General features: G+C 40.5%; 1 protein-coding gene and 1 long non-coding RNA gene across 3 annotated transcripts in view; one reads left to right on the top strand and one right to left on the bottom strand.

The window, feature by feature from the left end:
* Positions 1–615: 615 nt before the first annotated feature.
* Positions 616–22,522, bottom strand: MMAA (metabolism of cobalamin associated A). 2 transcript variants are annotated; one of them, XM_027599960.2, is made up of 6 exons: positions 22,385–22,522; positions 9,943–10,065; positions 7,040–7,210; positions 4,634–4,719; positions 3,447–3,596; positions 616–2,176 (listed from the first exon to the last, which is right to left on the bottom strand). In XM_027599960.2, the coding sequence occupies exons 1-6, from the start codon at positions 22,440–22,442 to the stop codon at positions 1,889–1,891; spliced, it is 876 nt and encodes a 291-aa protein (XP_027455761.1). In that variant the 5' UTR covers positions 22,443–22,522; the 3' UTR covers positions 616–1,888. The 2 variants fall into 2 exon arrangements, with proteins under 2 accessions (XP_027455761.1, XP_027455760.1); XM_027599959.2 differs by lacking the exon at positions 22,385–22,522 and adding an exon at positions 12,254–12,757.
* Positions 16,855–23,621, top strand: part of LOC113925311 — a 31,179-nt gene continuing 24,412 nt past the window's right edge. Inside the window, exon 1 of the long non-coding RNA XR_003520974.1 lies at positions 16,855–17,504. This is a non-coding gene — a long non-coding RNA (uncharacterized LOC113925311). The remainder of the gene's footprint in view (positions 17,505–23,621) is intronic.

The raw sequence follows: 23,621 nt of genomic DNA, 5'->3' as shown, positions 1-23,621 counted from the left end.
TGAGGCAGTGTGCATGTGCTTGACTGCTACGTATGCTGTGCCACAAATGACAGGTTTGTCATTCCCTGTAGCAGTAGTTTACTAAGGGAAATTATGAAACTCTTTCTCTGGAAGATTCCAAAAACAGTTTTTCATCTGGTTCAATGGTTGTCCTTTCTGAAATTAGGCGAATTGACTGGATAATCTTTTGGTTTCTCCTAGCCCTCATATAAGATGTAAGTATGCCACTAACACAAATCCTTTAAAAAAAAAAGTTATGGGGGTGGGTGCCCGGGTGGCTCAGCTGGTTAATCGGTCTGCCTTCAGCTCAGGTCATGATCCTGGGGTCCTGGGATCAAGTCCCACATTGGGCTCCCTACTCAGTGAGAAGCCTGCTTCTCCCTCTGCCTGCCCCTCCCCCTACTTGTGCTCTCTCACTCTCTCTGTCAAATAAATAATTAAAATAAAAAATAAAGTTGTGCAATGTTTGCTAAAATAATACTCAAGTAATTTAGTTCCAGATAGGTAACAGTGAAAGCCAACATACTGTGCAAAATATTCTAAAGGACTCAGAATAGTACAGGTTTGAAATTTCTGGGAAGAAATTTTGTGTAATGAAGAAATTCTATAGTTAGAAATAATTTTATTCAAATGTACATACTTATAATTACCATCAAACTGTGTAAAATATATTCAAGGAATTAACTACAGCAGGTACCTTAAAGACAATCATAAAATATCACAAGAGCATGATGGTAGTCATAAGACCATGAGAGAAAATTCAACGTACATAGAAGACTTATACAGCTTCAGGTATTTATAACTAACATAATAATAATAGCAAGCAGCCTCTGGGTATTTCCTATGTACCACTACGGTAGCAAAAATATTCTCCTGAGTTATCTTATTTATCCTCATCAACCCTATAAAGTTAACATGTCAGTTCTCTTTTAGCAGGGAAGAAACTGACGCTCAGAGGTAGGCTATTTGTCCAAACTGAAACAGCTAATGAGTGACTGATCTATGTTGAAAGTTTAGACCCACCCAGTTCAACCCTAGAACCCAAGGTCTGTGCCATGCCTCCTCTGGAAACAAAACTTGTTCCTCCTCATCAGGAGTAAGGCAGATTTTTAAGATGCTAATATGAAGTCAAATGACCAAGGAGGAAGAGAAGCAAAAGTCTTCGATAATAGTCAAACTGAATAACCCTTGAATCTTTGTGACCTCACTTGGGTCCTTTGAGGGTGTCCTCCAATTCTTGGGGATTAATGGGCTACATGATTTGCAGCTGATTTCTCCCAGCTCCCTTTGGGCTCTCCTACCTATCATGGGGGTGGTCCACAAGTCTAGACAAGTAGACTTTAAAACTACTCACATCACTACACATTCTACTTGTTTTGTTACTCATGTACATGGCCATTTCAGATATTCCTAGAATAGTCTGGTACACTAAATATCAGTCATGATTTTCAGCTCCTAGAAACCCACTGTGTGTGATTCTGGCCTGAAGTAAGAATTTAGACATGTGGTCACTCTTGCTTACATTTTCTCTGGAAACTCAGAATATAGAATCAAAGAAAACATTTTAAGGTACATAAGCTTTTTCCGTTCTCATCAGCCTTCTCTGCTTGTGACTGATGAGAAGGAACTCTCCTACCAGCTACCATGCCAGGGTATAAGAACAGAAAGAAGTGTAAATCAGTAACATGTAACAGGTATCTTGTAAATACTGCCTGGGCCCTGACCTTTGCCGGCCATATCTAACATTCTTCCACTTTTCAAGCACGGTTCACAAACGAGGCCGAGGGCAGCACAAAAGAATTACTGAAAATATAAGCATTCAAGTGACTTTTAATATTAAAATACTTTACGAAATGGTATATAAAATCATTGCATAGGATAAATTTCCTTAGCCTCTGCTTTTAAAAGTTTTCAACAACACATCTGCTGCTAGTCCTGGGGACAGGGCCCCACTGAGAACCTTTTCTTCCAGAACAGGAATCTGTTCCTGGACAGTGGGATGGGTCCTGAAATGTTCTAACACGCTTTCCTGAATGAGATTCCACATCCAAACTTTCTGCTGCCTCTGCCGCTTGGCCATCAGCTCCCCACTGGCGAGCATGAGGTCCTGGAACTCTCTCATCTTATCCCACATTTCAGTGATGCCCTCTCCACTTCTGGCGGAGATACGAATTACCTATTGAAAAGGGAAGAACCAAAACTGTTTTACTTAAAATGACAGGAAACATCTTCATAGGGACTCTGATATTTGCCGATTAAGTCTTACAGTCTATGAAAATAGGTAAGTGAAAACGGAGACATTTTATCACTGTGTCGAAGTAAACTATACCCAGAAATAGACTGAGGTCACTTACTACGATCACTAACTCTGTGCAGAAACAAGACACTGATTTCAAGTCAAGATTTTTAGCCCAGAGGTTTATTTTGACGTAGGATTGATCAGATGGCCCTCAGAGGCCACGTGGAGCAGCTGCGAGAGGGTCATGAGGATGAGAAGGGCAATACTGGGTAGGTTTCCCTGAGGCCTGAGTGCTAGGAAACGAAACGAAACTACGTTGACAAAATAGCCCCATTCCCTGTGTCACAGCCCCCTGATTCGGCAAGCGCTAGGAGCCGAGCACCCAGCCCCTGCCCGGAGCAGACAAGGTGACTACTGGAGCCCGGGGGCGGGCAGTAAGGGTAAGGGAGGTCACCGCTGCTCTCATTCAAGTGATTACAGCCTGCTCTTTAATAACTGAGTGGCCTCCTGCACAGAAAGCTGCCCACATCAACAGCGGTGTACCGTTTATTACAGAACTTCTCTTTGTTTTCTCCTTTTTGAAAACAGCGCCCAACAAGCATAATGGTTAGGGAAGCGATCACACCAAAAGCTTCTCTCCTACTCAAACTCTAAGATAGAGAATCGAATCACTAATTGCTCCATAATCTTAAGAATCGTTCCTTTCAGGATGGATTTGCTATCACTTCTGAATGGCTCAAGTCAAGCGTTAAGCAAACTAATCTATGCCCTCGCATCTGGTTTCTGACATCTCGTGCTTGAAGGATTATATTTAAAATCATGACTACCGGGGCGCCTGGGTGGCTCAGATGGTTAAGCGTCTGCCTTCGGCTCAGGTCATGATCCCAGGGTCCTGGGATCGAGCCCCACATCGGGCTCCCTGCTCGGCGGGAAGCCTGCTTCTCCCTCTGCCTCTGCCTCTCTCCCTGCTCCTGCTTTCTCTTCTCTCTGTATCTCTGTGTCTCAAATGAATAAATAAAAGCCTTTAAAAAATGAAATAAAAAAATAAAATCATGACTACCTGCTCTGGCTTTGCCATACTGTTTTAAAATTGTGATCTCACATCCAAGCAAAGATTGATTCTAAGTCTACCTTGGGACTCGCACCCTCTCTTCTAATGCGCGCAGTCCACTCAGGGTGGGAAATGCAGAACGGAACGCAAGCTGACCTTTGATCTCCAGACTTCTGAGCGTTTGCGGAGTAACTTCAGTGCACTCACATACTCAGCCTGTATCCTTCGAGCAGGCACAACCAAGTCTCCGTCAGATTTCGTTATAGCCACCAGGTCTGCCATCTCAATGATACCTCTTTTGATACCCTGAAGTGAAAAAGACAGCGATGTATCAGAAACACTTCACTTAATTATAGCAAAAAAAAAAAAAAAAAAGGGACACTAGTCAATGCTAAGATTTTGAGAGACACACACTTCATTAACTAACTTTTCCTCTGCATCCTCCCAAGCCCTGGGGACTAGGAACCACAATTACTCAATAAAAATTATTCAAAAGCACCAGCTGTTGGGATTATGGACGTCATCTATAAGATCTCTTCCAAATTTAGAGACTAACATGAGAAAATACATTCACAATTAGAGGAAATACATCATCAGGACACAACATGAATGAGTGGCAGGGGACAAGTCGTCTCATGATGGATTCTGTCTCTCCTGAGCTAATGCTACAGGATGCAAAACCGTCCATCATTAAGTGCTTAAAGAGAAAAGACACCTACCGCTAACATCTGCATTTCCATAAACAAAGTCTTTGAAGTTTTCCTCAAGGTTTATAATTTTTTTTTTCCAATTTGCATTTGAGGAAAAATAACCTGATAGCTAAAAATGCCCCAATCTCGGTCCTACAAACACCCACACCACAGTGGTCTCTTTTGGCTGGAGCTGTCCCTGTGCCCCGTTCGCTCCCCATGCTGCAGGTGGAAAAATCTAAGTTGTAGGATTAGCTCAAGGTCATAAATTCTATTACTGTAACTTAGGAAAAAACAGAGAATGTGTCTTTGACTCAGGTATTTTAGCCAATATGAATGATATTTCTTTTCTTTTCTTTGAGAGAGACAGAGAGAGCATGCATGTGTACTAGTAGGGGGAGGAGCAGAGGGAGAGGGAGAAGCAAACTCCCGGCTGAGCAGGGAGCCCGATGCAGGGCTCAAGCCCAGGACCCTGAGATCACGACTAGAGCTGAAGGCAGATGCTTAACCGACTGAGCCACCCAGGAGCCCCTGAAATGCTACTTCTTTTACCTACATTAATAGCAACTTAATTTACAGAATACAACACTGGAAATGTGTACTTTCAGTGATGTATACTTTGTGTTTGGGGAGAAAAAAAGTCAACATAATCACCTGCAATTCATCTCCTCCTGCTGGTGGCAGTAGTAAAACAAACATGTCAACCATATCCGCAACGGCAAACTCCGACTGGCCCACACCTGAAATTGTAAACTATTCATAGTGATGAGACTTTCTCAACTACCTTGACCACCATTTCATTTGCTCATACTCACGCTCACACACTCAAGCTGATCCCACCTTAAACACCCCACCTCTGAAGAATCTATTAAATGCACTGCCTTGCGTATGAGCACACCTGTGACCCTCCCCACACCGCTCTCCCTCGCTTAGTCCCAGTAGCCTTCATGGTGGCTAAATGGAGAACCTCGAGATGTCCAGGGAGTAGCTTGAATAGTGTGGTTCTAATCCTCGACCATGCCTGTCAAGACTTTCAGCTTTCTGGCCTTCTCAGCCTCCCGGGAGCCCTGCAAACCCGCACCGATGGGTCAGTCCGACTATCCGTGGTCTCTCCTCTGTAAGCGTGCCCGAGACCCGGCTCAGGAACAGGCACCACCACAGGGTCGTGGAATCTGCCATCCGCTACCCCCGCTGCACCGCCCGGTAAAAGCAATGCCCCTAAGCACCCTCAGTCAGCTGCTTTTCCATTCGTCGCCGTGGCTATTACAAACATTCACTGTGCCATGACCTCCCCCACGATGACGACCCCGGTACCTACTTGGCAGAGCTCCCTCAGCGTCCCCCTCACCCCCTCCACAGATAAGCAGGTCCAAATACCAGCCCTGCTCACTGCCTCCTCTCCAGCCTCTTTCCTTCCCGTTTCCTCTGGGCCCTTGTTCTGCTTTATCTTTAACCTCTCCTTAGTCTACCGGCTCCTGTTGCCCAGCACCTCATAGGAACCGTGCTCTTGTCTTTCTCATCTGAAAACTAAACAAAGCAAGAAAAAAATAAGACAAAAACTCACAACTTCCTCCAATTATCACCATATTTCTCACTTTCTTTTTATAACTAAGTGTCTAGAAAAACAATCAATGTACGCTCATTTGTCTTCACTTCATTACTTCACATTAATTTCAATCCACTTAAATCTGACTTCCCCATCACCCGCTCCACTGAAACTCCTCTCAAGATTCTGTCCTTCGTTGGGGTGTCAGAGACTTTTAGTTGTCCATTCCATATTTATTCTTCCCCATTTCCCTACCCCAATGTTGTCAGGAGCACTGATGTACCAGCTGGAAGCCCACAGTCACCAGACCCAATTTCCACCAGAGACGATCAATGAGTGAAAGCAAAAGCCACCAGATGGGGTTTCCAGTAAAATTCTTTAAAGGGGACTAACCCAGCGAGGAGGTACACCTCTTCTGCCTGCCCCTTTCCCCTCCTTCCATACTCTGTCTCTTCCCTCCTCCTCCTGCCTGAAATGTGGATGTGATGGTTAGAGCTTCATCAGCCGTCTTTCACCCACGAGCAACCCTGAGGAGGAAAACTAAGTGCTAAGAATGGAGAGCGGAGACAGAAGCCTGGGACACTGAGGGCACTGTGGAACCACCAGGCCTGCTCGGGACTGCCTGCCTCTGGGCTTCTCCCGTTTATGAGAAAGTAAACCACTTTCTGTTTGAGTCACAATTTTCGAGTCTCTGGGACAAGCAGTCAAATGCAACCTCCAGCCAATGCACTTGGTTTTCATGGTCCTCTTCTCCCTTGACTTCTCCTACTACCACACGGGCAACCCTTCCTCCATCCATCCCTACAGGGTGGAGTTTCTGGTTTCAGGCCCCATCTCTCTTCACCCCCTATGTGCCTCCACATTTTATGGGCTAAGTATCCTGAACAAACCACAGTTCTGTAAATGGGCCATGTGCTCTCACTCTCTTTATTTCACTCCAATTCCTCCTTCAACACTGAGCTCAACTGTCACCTCCTCCCAGAAGTCTTCCCTGATCCCTCAAACCTGAGTCAGGTTGTGTCACAAACATTTATCATTCAGTAACAGTATGTTTGTCTCTCCACAGGCCTGCGAATTTCTTGGGGTTTCCATTTCAGTATTTTCATTGTGTATAGCTGTGTACTAAGGATATACAGATGAAATAAAACATGGCCCTGTATTAAAGAGGTACCCAACTACATGAATTTTCTTAGTAAATATTATAGACATGTGAAATGTGCTTAAACACAACAGGTGTTAAGTTAATGTGTTGTTTCCAATGCTTACAGTTCTCCTCTGGCATTTACAACATACCACTCTTGTATAACAGTTCTCCAGATACACGGCTTTTCTTTAAAGGTCAGGATTAGAGCCTGTATTTTCATATCTCCTATAGAACGCGAGATATCTTGTATTTAATTACACCTTTCAAAAATATATGCTGAATGAACAAAATGATACTAGTTGTCACTCATCTTTTTACGGCATTCGTTATAATAGTATTTTATTGTTATGAAATAGAAAATCACACTCACCTACGGTTTCAATAAGAATGATGTCATATCCCCCTCCTTCACACAACAGAATAGCTTCATTTGTGGTCCTTGTCACACCTCCTAAAGTACCGCTGGTAGGAGATGGCCTGATGTATGCATTCATATCTCTTGATAACTCCGTCATTCGGGTTTTATCACCTAAGAGTGATCCTAAAACACAGAGTTAAGATTTTCTAATCATGGAACACCTATAAGCGCCAATTATCAATCAGCTAATTCCCAGGTGAAGTGCTTTATGACATTTCTCCCCAAATCTCAAAATGATTTCATATTATTGAGCTTTAGTGCAACACAGCATGTATGATGCCAAATTAATCGTTTTAACATTTCAAGCCCTTCAAAATTTATAATGGCTTTCCACTGACTAGACGTTCAAATCTAGATTCTTCAGCCTAGCACTAAAGGCCCTCAGAATGCAGCCCTGCCTTACCTGCCCATTTTCAGCTTCCACTAGTCCCCAAATCAATCTTCCATTCCAGCCAAGATGGGTTCTTTACTGTCATCTTAACATGGTTGTCTTTATGGTTTTCAAATGGGGATGAGTTTGCCCCCAGAGGAAATCTGGCAATGTCTAGAGAGATTTTTACTTGTCACAACTGGGGGTAGGATGCTACTGGCATCTGGTGGGTAGAGGCCAAGGATACTGTTAAGCATCCTTCAATGTCAGGAAGCTGCCCAAAACAAAGAATGTCATTAGTGCCAAGGTTGAGAAACTGCTTTAATAGAAGGTCTTTGCCCATGGGACCATGTCTTACATATTCTGTAATGAGTGTTTATGCACAGTAGGCAATTAATTAATTAATTAATTTAAAAAAAAAGATTTTATTTATTCATCTGAGAGAGAAAGAGAGAGCATGAGCGGGGGAGGGGCAGAGGGAGAAGCAGGCTTCCTGCTGAGCAGGGAGCCCAATGCGGGGCTCGATCCCAGGACCCTGAGATCATGACCTGAGCCGAAGGCAGACGCTTAACCGACTGAGCCACCCAGGTACCCCTAGAGTTCTCACAGGTTCTAATTCTAGAGCAGACACCTACCACATATCTCAACTACCTTATTTATTGCACACAAAACTTTTTTCTAAAGTGATTTTCTGCATGAAATCCTCTCTGTGTAAGTCAACAAGCTGCCAAAGCCGTACTTTAAATTATTATCACATAGATCCTAACACACTGAATTAAACATTATGAAATTACTCTCCCGTCTGTCTTAGCAGTGAGTCCAAAACTGTCAGTTGCAGACCCTTAGGGAGGTCTCCAAGCTACTGCAGGGGGTCTGTGAATCCAAAGCACAACAAGGACTGAACTACAGGGCAATAAAGTAATGCTTTTCAACTTTAGCATCTTGCTGCTTTTCAAATGTATGGTACTGTAGCAATAATAAAGTAGAAATGGAAACTTACGGTTAATCCTCACGTATTTTTTCTTTCAAAGTCTACATATATATTTTTTTTTTTACCTGAGAAAGGGACCTTCATTTTTAGTGTAAGAATTAAGAATCACATGGTTATGCAACTTTAATCAGGCTATCTTGTCACCGTATCTGCTATTACTATCTCAAGCTATTATTTTCTTTTGCTATTGCAAGTATTCTAGAATATTGCAAAGGTAAGAGAAAAAAGGCCTTCTCCCCTGTATGAAAATGAGAGCCACTATAAAAAAATTCTTTGTTCAAGTCCTTACCTTTAACAAAGAAAGTTCTTAGAATGTAAATAAGACGATACATTGACATGGCTTTAATCTTGAACCTTGTGAGTATAATTTTATTTTATGGTTAACATTTTTATTATTGTGACTCAAAAACTGTGCATGTTCTCAGCTACAGTTCTCAATGGGTGGTAATAGGAATTGTTGTCCACCTCTCTACTGACCTAAAGCCCTTGAAATATGATTATATCATCTCTATTTTTTTTAGCACGAAACTCACAGTATGCAAACCAAACACTTCCACAAAGGGCCCTGTATTTTCCCCTCACAACACACGTTACATTGTAATGGCCTGTGTTCACATGTCTGTTTCCCTCATTTGATATAAAGCTCCATAAGGCCAAGACGACTGTGTCTCAGTCACCATTACATGACACAGTGCCTTCCTTGTACAATGCCTCACCTATATCAGACATTCGAATACTTGTTAAATGAATAACTGCAATGTGAGAGGGGTAGGGGGAAGAAAAAACTTTCCTGAGTATTTATATGGAATGCTTTATGTTTTCCTTAAATGATCCTTTGGGGAAACAAAGTTTATTCATTTTCTCTCTGAGCTGCAAATTAAACTAAACTCGGAGTGACTGTGTGCCCTCAAACCAGTAGTAGTTGCTGAGCCTGAGATGTGATACACCACACTAAGTGCTGTAGGGAGAAGAGCGGTGTATTACATGGTCAGTCCCTCTAAGAGCTTTCTGTTTCACTGAACATGTAATATGAACCGGTGACAAGTTAGAAAGAGCAGTAAGATTTTCTTTTAAGCTTAAGAGATGTTACAACAATATAAGAAAAAAGCGAACGAGGGATGGACCCATTTTCTGAACTGTGTAGGGGCTGATACAGCCAAGGAAAAAACAGGAGGGAAGAGGGCCTAGTGTCAGCTTTGATAGACAAAGAGCTGAAAGTTGCTTTTGATTATCTTCAACTTCTGGCACCCATTTTCCTAGTTCTCTAAGTACCCAAGCTCGTCCTGGACTACCCACAAGCTAAGGAGCCCAAGGCCCCAAACCACCTCCCTCCATCGCCACCTCGCCGCCCCCAAAACTCCCTTCTTTCAGTGAGATCAAACTCAGAGAGAGATTAGAAGTCACCAGACTGTGCAAATTCCCATTAAATTATAAGAGAGCCCTATGAGCCCCTGCTCTGCAATTTAAAAAAAAAAAGAAGTCAGCGATACTCACCACCACTAGTACAAGAAGAAGGGTCCACAGCTAGCACAGATAATTTGTGCCCTCTCTCAGTAAGCATTTTTCCAAAATACTCTATAAAGGTTGATTTTCCAGCACCAGGGGGCCCAGATAATCCTACAGTAGAGAGAGACCTTCTAATTTAATGAAAGAAATGAGAGCAGCACAATGATAAGTTCTATTCAAATATTAGATTTATCTTCTATTTCTCCTCATGTATTAAAACCATCGTTAATATATTTTAACATTTCCTAAAGTAAACAAAAAACCATTTATTTATCTAGTTCCTGAGCAATAGGGACATGGGAAGAAAACAATTCTGAGTTCCCTATGTTCTCCAAATTCACTTTGTAAAATTACAAAATATGATCGGCCCTTTTACTATAACATAGATCTTTCTGGAAAGACTTCATTGCCTATACTGTTAATGTGCTGAGTTTCCACATCTGCCCACCTCTCACCATGATCAGTAATTATCCCACCTACCCCAATGCTGGACACTTTGCTCTTCCCACCAGAAAAACAACTCAGTACTCTGGAAATTCCCAGGGATTGAGAAAATAATTTTCTATTTATGAAAGGTAATTTTTTTTCATCCTACCTGTAACTCAAAATATAGGATTTAAACTGAACCCTGAAAAAATTAGCTTGTCTTAAGAAAGGCAGAAAATTCCCCTGCTTGGAGAGTTCACAGAGCATGGCAGATAAGAGCACGCACTCTGGAGCCAAGTGGCCGGTTCTGGTTCCAGCTCTGCCTCTTATGAGCTGTACAATCGTGGTGAGGTTACTCAACCGTTCTGTACCTGAGTATACTCTGCAATAAAATGCATGCGATAGCACCTATCTCTTCAGGTTGTTGTAAGAACTAGAGGAGGTGATATTTGCAATGTTTAGAACAGCACCTGGCACAAAGTATATAACACTGAAGCATTTAATTGTAATTACATTCAAAAGTATGCGTAGGTCATACGGCATGCTTGGCTCCTTACTGCAATTTTCAGGGCAGGTCTCTGTCTTAAACATCGGTATGCCGAATAAACATTCGTTACTTGTAGTTATGATGGTGATAAAATAGCTACCATAAAGACACAGGTTTATCTGGCCTCATAACACCAAGATGAAAGAACCAGAATAGCAATGAAAATTTGTGAGTTACTAGCTACGAGTGAGTTGCTGGTTAACTGTATATTTCTGGGATGTTTTCTCTTCAAATAGTGTTTAGGCGTAATAAGTAAACACTCTGTCATAACAGGAATTTCTCTTTGGGAGTCTACTATTTTGTCTGTCTACAATACATAAAGATTATTAACAGTCAACGTAGTACTCTCAAAACGAGAGTTCCTTCAGTGAAGGAAGAAGCCTAGGATGCCTGAACAATGCAGACTAGTACCAATATCGGGTTGGTGAACTCTTTTTGAAATAATCTTTAAAGATTCATACCCTGTTACCATAAAATTAGAAGGTTTTAATCCCATATCATTAAACTGAGATTTAAGTCTAATATAATGCCAGTCAATTTTTAAGTATTTACTCAATCCTCACAAAATTTCGGCACTTTGTCCACCATTTCAAGTTTTAGTGGGAAAGTTGGTTGGAATCACCTACTTTGCCATCATGAAGAGCTCTCATCCCACCTAAACATATCTAAACTGTTTAAAAATGCACAATTAAGAAAATATAGCAAGCTTATTTGCAATTGCGGAACCTAGTCAATTGTTCAAGAAATCAAGTGACTTTCTAATATTTTTAGACAGCAAATGAACATGGTCTCTCCTTTAAAACACATTTTGGTATTGAGATGGCTGCGCTTAAAGCCAAGGAACTCCCAGAAACTCTAACAAAAAGTACCTGAAAGAAGAGAGACTTGCCCTAGAAAGACTAATGAAACACCTAAGAAGTAGAATGTTGAAATGTGATATTTAGAGTTGATATAAATACAAAAACAAGGCATTCACTTCAGACTCTCAAGCAGAAGGACTACCAAGAGAAAGGAGTAAACCAGTTAACAGTTCTTCATATGCGTATTCTATTCTGGGAGCCACAGGTTCTTGCCAAAATAGAAATCTTGTATTATTCTCTTAAAATACAGAGACTTGGTTCAAATGACCATAACATTTTCCCCCCCAACATAACAAGACCAATATTTGCAAAAAAAAAAGGGGGGGGGGATTAAAATCCAGCCCCAAATTCTGAAAAGAAAAAAAGAATTCCCATTAGATTACAAACTATGTAGACTTATTTTAAAACAGAAAATTTAGAAAAATATTTGCTGAACAGACTGAAAGGAAAAAAAAAAAAGACTGACCCACTCGAAATGCTAGTGGTTTTCCTTTATTTATTTGTTCTTGTTCTCTGTGGTAGACTAATACTTTTTGAAGAAGCACCTGGGCTAACTCTTTTTTCCTCTTGTGTGTTGATTCTATAAGAGTTATGGCCTCTGCTAAGCAGGCCCTGTGCCCTTGGATTAAACCAGTATAAAGTTTATCCACAAATCTTTGTTCTTTATCAGAAAGTTCTTCTGTGTGTTCCTTTAAGGTTGTTTGTACACATAATTTTCTCTTTAAACCATTTGACAACAACATCCATTTTGTACAATGGAGTCCAAGAGAATTAAATGGCCGAGCACAAGGGATTCCTGATCCGAGATGAGTACTTGAGTGAAAGATGAAGTGGTAACGACGGAAAGGTGTTCTTAAAAGGTCTTTTAGGAAACGCTGGTGAGAATGTTGCAGTAGCATGGGAATATTCATTTTGTTTGTAACTGCAGAAAACACTGGCTGCTTTTTGGCTCAATGTGATTTGTGACTCCCTAGAAGAAAGAAAAACGTATTTTTGCCAGTTCAATATACAATTAAGATACTGAAGTTAGTAAAACTGCAAGCTTAGTGTTTCCCCTATATTCTAAAAACACACATAATCAGGCTTCTTAGCCGTACAAATGGGTGAAAGTTTCTTACCAAACCGAAGAGAGAAGATCCCCCCTTGCCTACAGTTAATATTCAGAGTAGCCCAAATGATGGATTATTGCTCTACTGTAAAATAGAATGTACATTAAAATTTTCTTCCAGGGGCACCTGGGTGGCTCAGTCATTAAGCGTCTGCCTTCGGCTCAGGTCATGATCCCAGGGTCCTGGGATGGAGCCCTGCATCGGGCTCCCTGCTCGGCGGGAAGCCTGCTTCTCCCTCTCCCACTCCCCTTGCTTGTGTTCCCTCTCTCGCTGTGTCTCTCTCTGTCAAATAAATAAATAAAATCTTTAAAAAAAATAAAAAATAAAATTTTCTTCTAAACAAAAAGTAAATATACAAAAACCCTGTTAGGGTAGAAATTTTATGTCATGCTTATTTTCTTGTCTACAGACTACAATTTCCTCAGATCAAACAGATCAAACAGACCTTATTTTAAGGCTCATTCAAAAGGTAAACAAAACAAAACAAAACAAAACAAAAAAACACCAAACTTCTGATGCTAGCCTTTTATTCTTTCTCTACCAAAAAAAAAAAAAAAGTGATTAATAGTGTAGGCACTTGAGGCATAAGTTTAGATAAATGTATGTCTTCAATGGGCTCACCCTGGAACATAGATATATGTAAAGAATGGCCTAACATAAGCACACCATTAGCATCACCACCACCAACGCCACCACCCTGGGCCTTCATGTGAAATGAACGGTGAGGTTTGTATGGTAACTAGATCAATGTATTTCCAAGTAGGACCCAAACTGCCTGGTACTTAACTAAAAATGCATATTCCCAGCCCCACGCATCAGAATCTCTGTGGGTAAATAAGCACACTGAAGTCTGAACCACTATGGAATTAGATGAGGATGCTTTACTTAGATTTACTGATAATCTCCATTTCAAACTGTATTCAACAATGAAAGCTGACATAGTACATGGAGAGTCAGAAAAGTACAGAGGGTATGAGCCATGGCCACTTTGAGTCTCTGCCATGTCAGCTATCGTGATATTGACCACTCCGTGCCTCAGCATCAACTTTGAGTTAAGAGAACAGGTAAAGAGAATAGGATGGCTGTGAGAATGAATTCAGTTAATTCATGTAAAGAGCCTCATGCAAAAAGCTTGGAACAGTGCCTAGCATAGAGCAAGAGCTCAATAAACATTAGCTTTTATTATACTAATTTTTAAAACATTAGTAAAAATTAGGTCATAGACCTAGCTTCCAGTGGCAAACCAAAATTTACACACAAATGATACATAGGGCCTACCAAATTTGGCTTTATAATGACTTGAAAATTTTGCTTTTCAACTACCTCATAGCAGAATGAAATAAATTACTTTATTGCTCCAAAGTACCTCTCTAAATTGTATTTCAGGGCCAATTAGCACGAAATTAATTTTACTAAATAACATTCTAACGGGAAAAAGAAGACATATTTTAAGTTTTTTTTAATTGTTAGAACTGTAACTGCTCATTTTTCTGTTTTGGGGGGAACAGGGGGCATTATGACTTCTATATTGACAAAATTCATCTTATTCTAAAAGGAAAATTTATGGAAAACCGTGTAAAAATGGTTCTAAAAAAAAACAATTTAAAACATCCACTACCACCCTTCACACAGACATACAAAAAGACATTTAAAACAACACAGTTAAGAGGGGATCTATTTTGGAAGCTCTCTTTAAGCACACTTCTTGACAATGCCATGGACAACACACTGGAAGCTCATGGGGAAGAACTGTATTTTTACTCAACCAGTCACTATTTTCTGAGCATATACTGCTCTTCAGGTCCCATCCTAGGTTTAAGAATCACAGTGATGACAGTGTTACTGTTGGTGATGACAATGATGTTTACTACGTTCCAGTCATTCTGCTATGACCTTCTGTATTAGTTTCCTAGGGCTGCTGTGACAAATTACGACAAACTGGGGGTGCTTAAAACAACAGATCTATTCTCTCACTGTTCTGGAGGCTGGAAGTCAGAAATCCAAGTGTTAGCAGGCCTGCGCCCCCTCTGAAGGCTCTAGGGGAAGCCTCTCCCCTCTTCCCCCAGCGCCTGGTGGCCGTGGGTGCTACACAAGTGCAATCTCTGCCCCTGGCTTTCCATGGCCTTCTCTTCTCTTTGTGTCTCTCCTCTGTGTGGAGATTTGTCCCTGAATTGGCTCCACTCAGATAATCCAAGATGATCTCATCTCAAACTCTTTAATTTAGGGGCGCCTGGGTGGCTCAGTCAGGTTAAGTGTCTGACTCTTGGTTTTGGCTCAGGTCATGATCTCAGGGTCGTGAGACTGAGCCCCAAGTCGGGCTCCGCACTGGACGTGAAGCCTAAGATCCTCCCTCCTCTCCTTCTGCCCCTGCCCCTCGCCACTCCGCTCACACACTGTGTCTCTTAAAAAAAAAAAAAAAAAAAAGATCCTAAGGGCATCTGTCATCTGCAAAAACCCCTTTTTCCAAATAAAAGTCACATTCACAAGTTCTAGGGATTAGGACATGGGTATATCTTTTTGAAGGCCACCACTCAATCCACTACACCTTCTTAGGTGGACTATCACATTATATTACCCTAAATGACATAATCCCAGCACTTCAAAAGCCCACAGAATAATAAACACTATGTCCAAAAAAAAACCACAAAGTGCTGTGGGAACAGACAAAATTATAGAAACTAACTCTCCTTGGGGAATAGAAGGTTCAAGTCATGGAGGGGTCAGTGTCAAGGCTGGGTCTGAAAGGATACAAAAAAACAAAACTGGAGGAGGCAGGCCTTCCAGGCTGAGGACTTAAATGTACAGAGTCACAGGTGGTCTCTTCCCTGCCATATCAGAGAAGACTGAGCAATTCAGTGAGACAGAAGCCTGGTGCCTACAGGGAACTAGTGATAGGAAATGAAGCTGGACCAGGATGTAAACTGAGTCTCCTTGTTGGCAGTGGAGAAATGACAGAGATCTTTACAGAGATTAGTGACATAATCAACTTGGGTTTTTAGGGAGATAACACCAGGAGCAGTGGTGAGAAGTCCAGAGGAATCAGACCCTGGTAACATAAAGCCCAGCTTAGGAAACCCTAGCAAAGACCCAAAAGAGATGATGAGGACCTGGACTTTGGCAGGGCATTAAGGGAAAGAGAAGTCACATTCAAGACCTTGTTGCCCACATTAGAATCCTCAAAGCTCACGATGGAGGCTGGCACATTGCAATTGTTGAAAAAACACAAAAAAAGGCTGATCTGAACCTAATTTCATTTCCCACCAGCCTGTCACTCAAGAGTTTATAAACCATTTCCAAATACTTCATCTCACTTTACTCTCCCAGACAATTTTATGATGACATTATTATTTATTCTCATGTAACAAGGGAGGGAAAACAAGAGTGAGTTAGGTAACTAATGTCATAGCCAATGAGGGCCAGGACTCAAACCCAGGTCTTTTGACTCTCTATGGCATTTTTTCTTAATAAATTATTTCAGGATCAAGAAGAAGTCCTTTGCCTAAAAGGTAAAGAGATATTAGTAACCCTGCCCCTTCCAAAGCAAGTAAAAAGCATTTTTAAAAAGTGTGCAGTGAGGGTGCCTGGGTGGCTCAGTTGGTTGTCTGACTCCTGGTTTCAGCCCAGGTCATGATCTCATGAGTCATGGGATCAAGCTCAGCGGGGAGTTTGCTTGAGATTTTCTCCCTGTGCCCCTCCCCCAACTCTCTCTCTCTCTAAAATAAATAACCTTTTAAAATTAAAAAAAAAAAAAGTGTGCAGCGATAGTGATGGCATTAGGAAGAGCCAAAGACCAGAGGAAGAGGAAATGCTGACAAAGATACAGACCATTCTTACCACCAAACCAAGTCCTATCCTTCCATAGGAGAGATGCTATCTATGTAGTCCAAGAAAAAATTATAACGATCTAAAATATGCCCTTTAATTAACAAATCTTACCATGACTACCTCTTGTTACCCAACAAAGCTATGATCAAAAAAGAGAAAGTAATATGTTGAGAGAGAGAGAAACAAGATTACAAAGCATTCATTCAACAAAGATTTGACCATTTACCATGGGTCATGCAAGAGTCTAGCACTGGGGATACAACAATGATCAAAATAGAACAAAGTTCTTGACCTCATAAAGCCAACATTCTAGTAAGGGAAGACAGACTATAGACGTATAAATAAGGAGGCCAGTGTGGCTAGATGTGAATAAGCAAGAGAAAAAGTATAAGAGAGAAGGTTAAAGAGGGGGTCAGATATACAGCCATAGATATGACTGAAGAACTTTTGACTGTGAACGAGAAGGGAAGCAGTAAGACCAAGAAGAACCTGATTTGATTTCTGTTCTAAAAGGATCTGATGGGGATGCAAGAACTGAAATGGGAAGACCAGCTAAGAGATTAATGTAATAATGCACATGAGAACTGATGAGGACATGGACCACATGGGGATGGTGTTAAATCAGATTCTGGATGAATTCTAAAGGACCTGCTAATAAATGAGATGTGGGATGGAAGAGAAAGAGAACAGTCAAGGATTCAGCACAGGTTTTACTCTGAGCCACAGCAAAGATGGAGGTGCCCTTTAATGAGCTGAGGAAGACTGCAGGAAGTCAAGTTTCAGGTAAGATCAGGCATGTTTAGTTTCCGATACCTTAAGTTTGAGATGCCTACCAAATATCCCGGTGGGATCCTGAGTGGGCAGTTGCATTACTAACATAAGGAAGAGGTCACAGCTTCCGTGTAAATTTGAGAATCATTAAGTATTTAGGTGTTAATTAAATCCATGAGACCAAATGAGATTAGCAGAAGAGTGGCTGGAGATAAAGAGGTGTTATATCATTTTTCATAAAATTTTACACACACACAAACAGAAATACATATGTCAGAATGTTAACTTCGTCTATAGGTAAGTGGTATTACAGTGCTTACATGTTGTTTATTGGCTAATCATATTTTTCTGTTGAAAAATAGAATAATGCCACTCCCCCAAAGACGTCCATGTCTTAATGCCTGGAATCTATGAATATGTTCCGTTAAATGGCACAGGGGAATTAAAGTTGCAGATGGAATTAAGGTTGCTAATCAGCTGACCTTAAGATAAAACAATTATCCTGGATTATCCAGGTGGACCCAATATAACACCAAAGTCCTTTAAAGAAAGAGGGAGGTGGAAGAGCAAAATGGTGTTATGTGATGAGGACTCAGCCCACCCTTGCTGAACCTCTAGGATGGAACAAAGGGCTACCAATGCCTTGATTTTAGCCCAGTAAACCCCATGTCAGACTTCTGACCTACAGAACTCTAAGATGGTAAGTCTGTGTTGTTTTAAGCCATTAAGTTTGTGGTTATTTGTTATAGTAGCAAAAGAAAACTAATACAGTTGCTATGGCAAAAATATCTTTTTTAAAGCTAAAACATTGAATTTGTATACTTTTAATAAGAAATGTCAATAAATTCTCATGATTAAATTTTTACCTCTGACTGTATCTATAACCTGTAACTTGCTTCCTTCTGCATTGAGATTTCTTCATAATGTGAGAATCAAACTTGATGAGTCCTTAAACAGTTACTATGACCATCAGCATTACATTCAATGTGTATTTATATGTCAATTTCTAAATTAAACATAAAATTAGCATATATACTTAAAAACCTAGTAAAAAGAATTATGTACAAGGTAAAATAGTGATAATCATATTTTAGCTATGCTTCTATGCACATTCTATCAGAATCATCACATTAAGATATGAAGTCTAGTAGTACTCTGAAATGATGTGATACACACGGACTAGTAATCATTTTGAGCACGGTAGCTTAAAAAAAAAAAAAAAAAGTCTAAGGGTGCCTGGGTGGCTCAGTGGGTTAAGCGTCTGCCTCCGACTCAGGTCATGATCCCAGAGTCCTGGGATCGAGTCCCACACCAGGCTCCCTGCTGCTTCTCCCTCTCCCTCTTCCTGCCACTCTGCCTACCTGTGCAAGCTCTGTCAAAGATGAAATAAAATCCTTAAAAAAAAATCTATATGCTTAATAAAAATTAGGTGTCTAGAACGCTTATCTTCCACTTTTTTGCCTGACAAAGTCCTACTCAGTTCAAATATCACCTCTTCTAGCACACATCTTCGCCACCTTTCTCAGGCAGTCAACTGTTCCATCTGCAAGGCTCCACAGCCTTTTATTCATTTTGTTTTCTAATTCATCTGTTTACAGATCTCTCCTCACAAATTGTCCTCCCTCAGCCCAGTTGATGATCCTCCCAGAGAAGAGACAATGTCTTATTCTTAGTTTCCTCAGAATCCAGTACAGTGTTAGGCACATGGTAACCTGTTAAATTTTTTTAAGGTTCATGAGTGGGTTCTCTACTTTATGTTGATCTAATATACTAGAAAGGAAAGTCTGAGTAATGTCCTTAACCTGTGTGATCTGAGAATCTTTACTAAAAACATTCTAAGTTCCCGGTTTTGAATCAAGGCGACTTTGACATCTAACTAATGTTCCCAAACAGAAAAACAGATAAGTTTGTGAGGAATCAAAACCCAGTAACAAGAGCTTTACTAGATGAAAATATGTCCACTGATAATAATGCAAGCAAACAATATCCCCTAAATAAATGAGATGAATAAAACTTGTCTAATAAATAGTACACAGGTTGCTCTAACATTTAGTTATTTCTTACAACAATTTAATCAAAGTCTTTCCCAGAAAATCCATGCCAACAACCTGACAAGCTTGTGGTTTATATTGCAGGGTTTATCACAATTTGGGATTGTGAAGTTCTCTATCCTCTGATGCCAATACAAATCTTAAAAGGCCTTTAAGTGAAAACAAAGAGCCAGGAAAAGGATGCTATCATTTTCCCCCATTCTTCTGCCAAAACCAAAAGGCTACCCAGATGTACATAATTCAAGGTTTTTACCCCTTCAAATCTCTCCATGGGGGCTGATTTCCTTGGTGGCCCCAACCCTTCTGGACCATGTGAATGGCAGAACAGCAGCTGCTACCTTTCACTGACCGTTTATTATGTGTGAAGCATTTCCGCATATACTTCTACAGCTAAGCCTCACAACCGTACACAGGATTCTATTTTACAGGTGAGACTCAGTAAAGTTACACTGATTGACCAAGGCCTCACAACTAGTGGCAGAACTTGGGAAAAACAACGGATTTTAAAAATCCAGATGTATATGAAGAGAGGTGGTATCATGTCACACCAAGGGAATATGAAATAACCCTTTACATTTAAATATGGAATGATTATGGCAAGCTGTTTATCTTCATTTTGTTTTTTTTTTTCTTTTTTGCTTAGGCCAAAATGAGAAATTGGTTTACATTTTCTGTGCAAACCTTATCAGTAGGCCATCCCAATAGTGTATAAGGTGACAGAACAGACCAAATTTCTACAATTTTTAAATGTTTTTCACTCCACAGAGAATAATTCACACCTGATAATTAAGTGCATAACACACTTAAACTGATTAGTTTAACCTCAGATTTTAAAGAAGTCCATAATTTCTGGGCGCCTGGGTGGCTCAGTTGGTTGGGCGACTGCCTTGGGCTCGGGTTACGGTCTGGGAGTCCTGGGATCGAGTCCCGCATCGGGCTGCCGGCTTAGCGGGGAGCCTGCTTCTCCCTCTGACCCTCTCCCCTCTCATGCTGTTTCTCTCTCTCTCTCTCAAATAAATAAATAAAAATCTTAAAAAAAAAAGAAGTCCATAATTTCTTTTAAACCAATGTAACTCCTCCTTTATGAACAACTCTCTACCCTTATGTCACTGGCAGAACCGACTACTAGAGTGGCAAAATCATGGAGGTAGGGAGAAAGACTTCCCATCTGCTTGTGTAACTAAGCATCTTTTCCTGCTTTCTTATGGAAAGAAATTTTAAAACTTAGCCAATAATCAAACTGTTTCAATGAATTTTCATGATTCCTGAGAATCACGGAGGTCTCATCCTACAATTTTAAGTTGAGTACTACCAGAAAACAAGAGAAATTTCCAGCATTTACAACATTTAGTAAGAGCCCTCAAAGCACTGCCATTCTTAATAAACCAGAATGTTAATTTATTAATATACAATGAAAAATATCAAGTGGGCAAAAATACTAAAATGAATAGGTAAGTGGACCCCCCTTTCAGGCAAAAAGGTTCCTATGGACAGCAGCATTTTAAGATTCACATTTGTTGGGCGCCTGGGTGGCTCAGTCGTTAAGTGTCTGCCTTCGGCTCAGGTCATGATCCCAGGGTCCTAGGATCGAGTCCCATATCAGGCTCCCTGCTCTGCAGGAAGCCTGCTTCTCCCTCTTCCACTCCCCCCTGCTTGTGTTCCTGCTTGTGTTCCTGCTCTCGTGCTCTCTCTGTCAAAAAAAAAAAAAAAAAAAAAGGATTCACATTTGTTTTACTCCAATCTCTTTTTAAATTTTTTTTTTTTTTTTTGAGAGAGCGCGTGCGCCCGGGTGTGTGTGTGGGGGGGGGTGCAGAGGGAGAGAATCTTAAGCAGCCTCTATACCCAGCATGGTGCCCAAAGTGGGGTTCTATCTTACCACCCTGAGATCATGACCTGAGCCGAAATCAAATGTCAGAGGTTTAACCTACTGAGTCACCCAGGCGCCCCTCCAATATCTCCTTAATATCCATCCCCTCTTCCCCAGCCACCTTCCCACATTTCTCTACTATAATGGCTTTCAAGCTTTGATCAATGTCCATAGGAAGAAATGCACTTGCATTAGTGTACATGTAGGAATATAACTCAAACAAAAGTTTCAGAAAACATTTCTTACTGCTAGTACATGTGATACACTCTAATATTATCTTTTCTATTGTTTATTTTTTATTTTTTAAATATTTTTATTTATTTGAGAGAGAGAGAATGAGAGAGAGCACAAGAGGGAAGAGGATCAGAGGGAGAAGCAGACTCCCTGCTGAGCAGGGAGCCCGATGTGGGACTCCATCCCAGGACTCCAGGATCATGACCTGAGCCGAAGGCAGTCGCTTAACCAACTGAGCCACCCAGGCGCCCTCTATTGTTTTTTTTTTTTTTTTTAATGCACACTACCACAGGCACGATCTTAGGTTTGAAAAATGCTGATCTACTCTAGATACCTCTATGACCATTATTAATTCATCTTCCATATTACCACTTAACAACATAAAATGTCAATCTATTTTACTCATCTGCTTAAAATACATAAAACGTTCCCTCTGCCTTATTTGTAAAATACATACATTAATTAATTTTTCTTTAATTCAGCCATTCATTTACTCAGCAGCTATTTATTGAGAACCTACTGAATGCTAGGTACTGTGCTATACATTGGTACATGGGTCCAACATAGGTCCTAACATTGTAAAGTCTACAATCCAGCTAAGACAGTTACTACAAAAATATTACATACTCTTTAGGAGTGCTCTTATCTACCTCTCCAACTTAATTCATTCCCCTCCTTCACTTTTACCACATTGCTATAGCTATTCTGATTTGCACACAGGTCCCAGAAAAACCACATACTTTGGCCATTGTCCACAATGTTCCTTCTGATTAGAATGTCCTTCTTTCCTTTAATCATCTCACAAATTCCTCTTCAGCCTTCAAGAATCAAGTGTCTCCTCTAGCAACAGTTCTCCACTCCCTTTCCATGCCCTTTCCGTTGTCACTCCTCTCTTGTCATCATGTATAGGTCACATCCCTCCATTATAAAGCTGGTCACATTGTTTTAAGTTGTTAGTCTTGCCTAGACTATGAGTTATCTTTGTACCCACAGCACAGTTTATTGCTCACAGAATAAATTAACGTTTACTGTAATTGTATATGGGTCAATAACTCCATTATGCTGATTACCCAATGTTTGAAAACATATTTTTCTAGATATTTACAGTAAATATATATTTATTTTAAGGACTTTCTTTTTAAAGTCTTATTTCAGTATGTGGATGTTTTTCCTTCATTAAAAATTTGCTCAGCAGCAGCCAGTCTGACTTGGGATATTTGTCTTGAAATTGATCCAATGAATATTCTCAATTTCAATAACTACTCTGGCAAGAAAAAGCATATAGGATTTCCAAAATCAATACATTAGGTCAGTGTCTGCAGCACAGCACAGTTCATGCAGGCAGGGCAGTATTACGCCATGTGTTTCCATTTCTCAATGCTAATCATTTTTGATTTGAAGATAAACTGTCAGATGCCATTAATCTGTTTACTAACTCCCACCATCCCCCACAGAGGGTTTTACATTGTTCTTTTCCAATAATCTCAGGAAATTTTGGTACAGCAGGACTTCTTAAATAAGCAACCTTTAAATAGGTCATTGTTATATGAGTAGCATCAAATACATACTGAACTCATGCAGGGTATATCCTATGGTTCTCTGTCCACTTTACCTTTTATCACTTTTCCAGTTAAGACTCAGATCTCCCCACTTCCACTTTTAGGATTCTAAATCTGTTTGGGAATCTCTATTTTTCTAAATTTCATCATCGTTAAACATTTTCATTCATTCCCATTGCTAACACTGAAGTTCAAATCCAAACTGGTCTTAGGGAGCCCTGTGTACAATCCGCATATGAGGGACCCACATGCCCACATGGCAACGGGCAGCTAAGGGGCAAATGTTTCAAGCACTCACCGGCCCTTTCCATGCCAAATACAGGTTTTCTTTGGACATCATCAAATATCTCAAGTTGAGATTTACATTTCTTATGATTATATAATGTTTCACGTCTGTTTGGCCTCTAATAGAATACAG

Source organism: Zalophus californianus, chromosome 2 (genome assembly GCF_009762305.2).
Source record: "Zalophus californianus isolate mZalCal1 chromosome 2, mZalCal1.pri.v2, whole genome shotgun sequence".
NCBI classification, from domain to species: Eukaryota; Metazoa; Chordata; class Mammalia; order Carnivora; family Otariidae; genus Zalophus; species Zalophus californianus.
The sequence above is the reverse complement of the archived record's forward strand: the minus strand, read 5'-3'. Positions and strand labels throughout refer to the sequence as shown.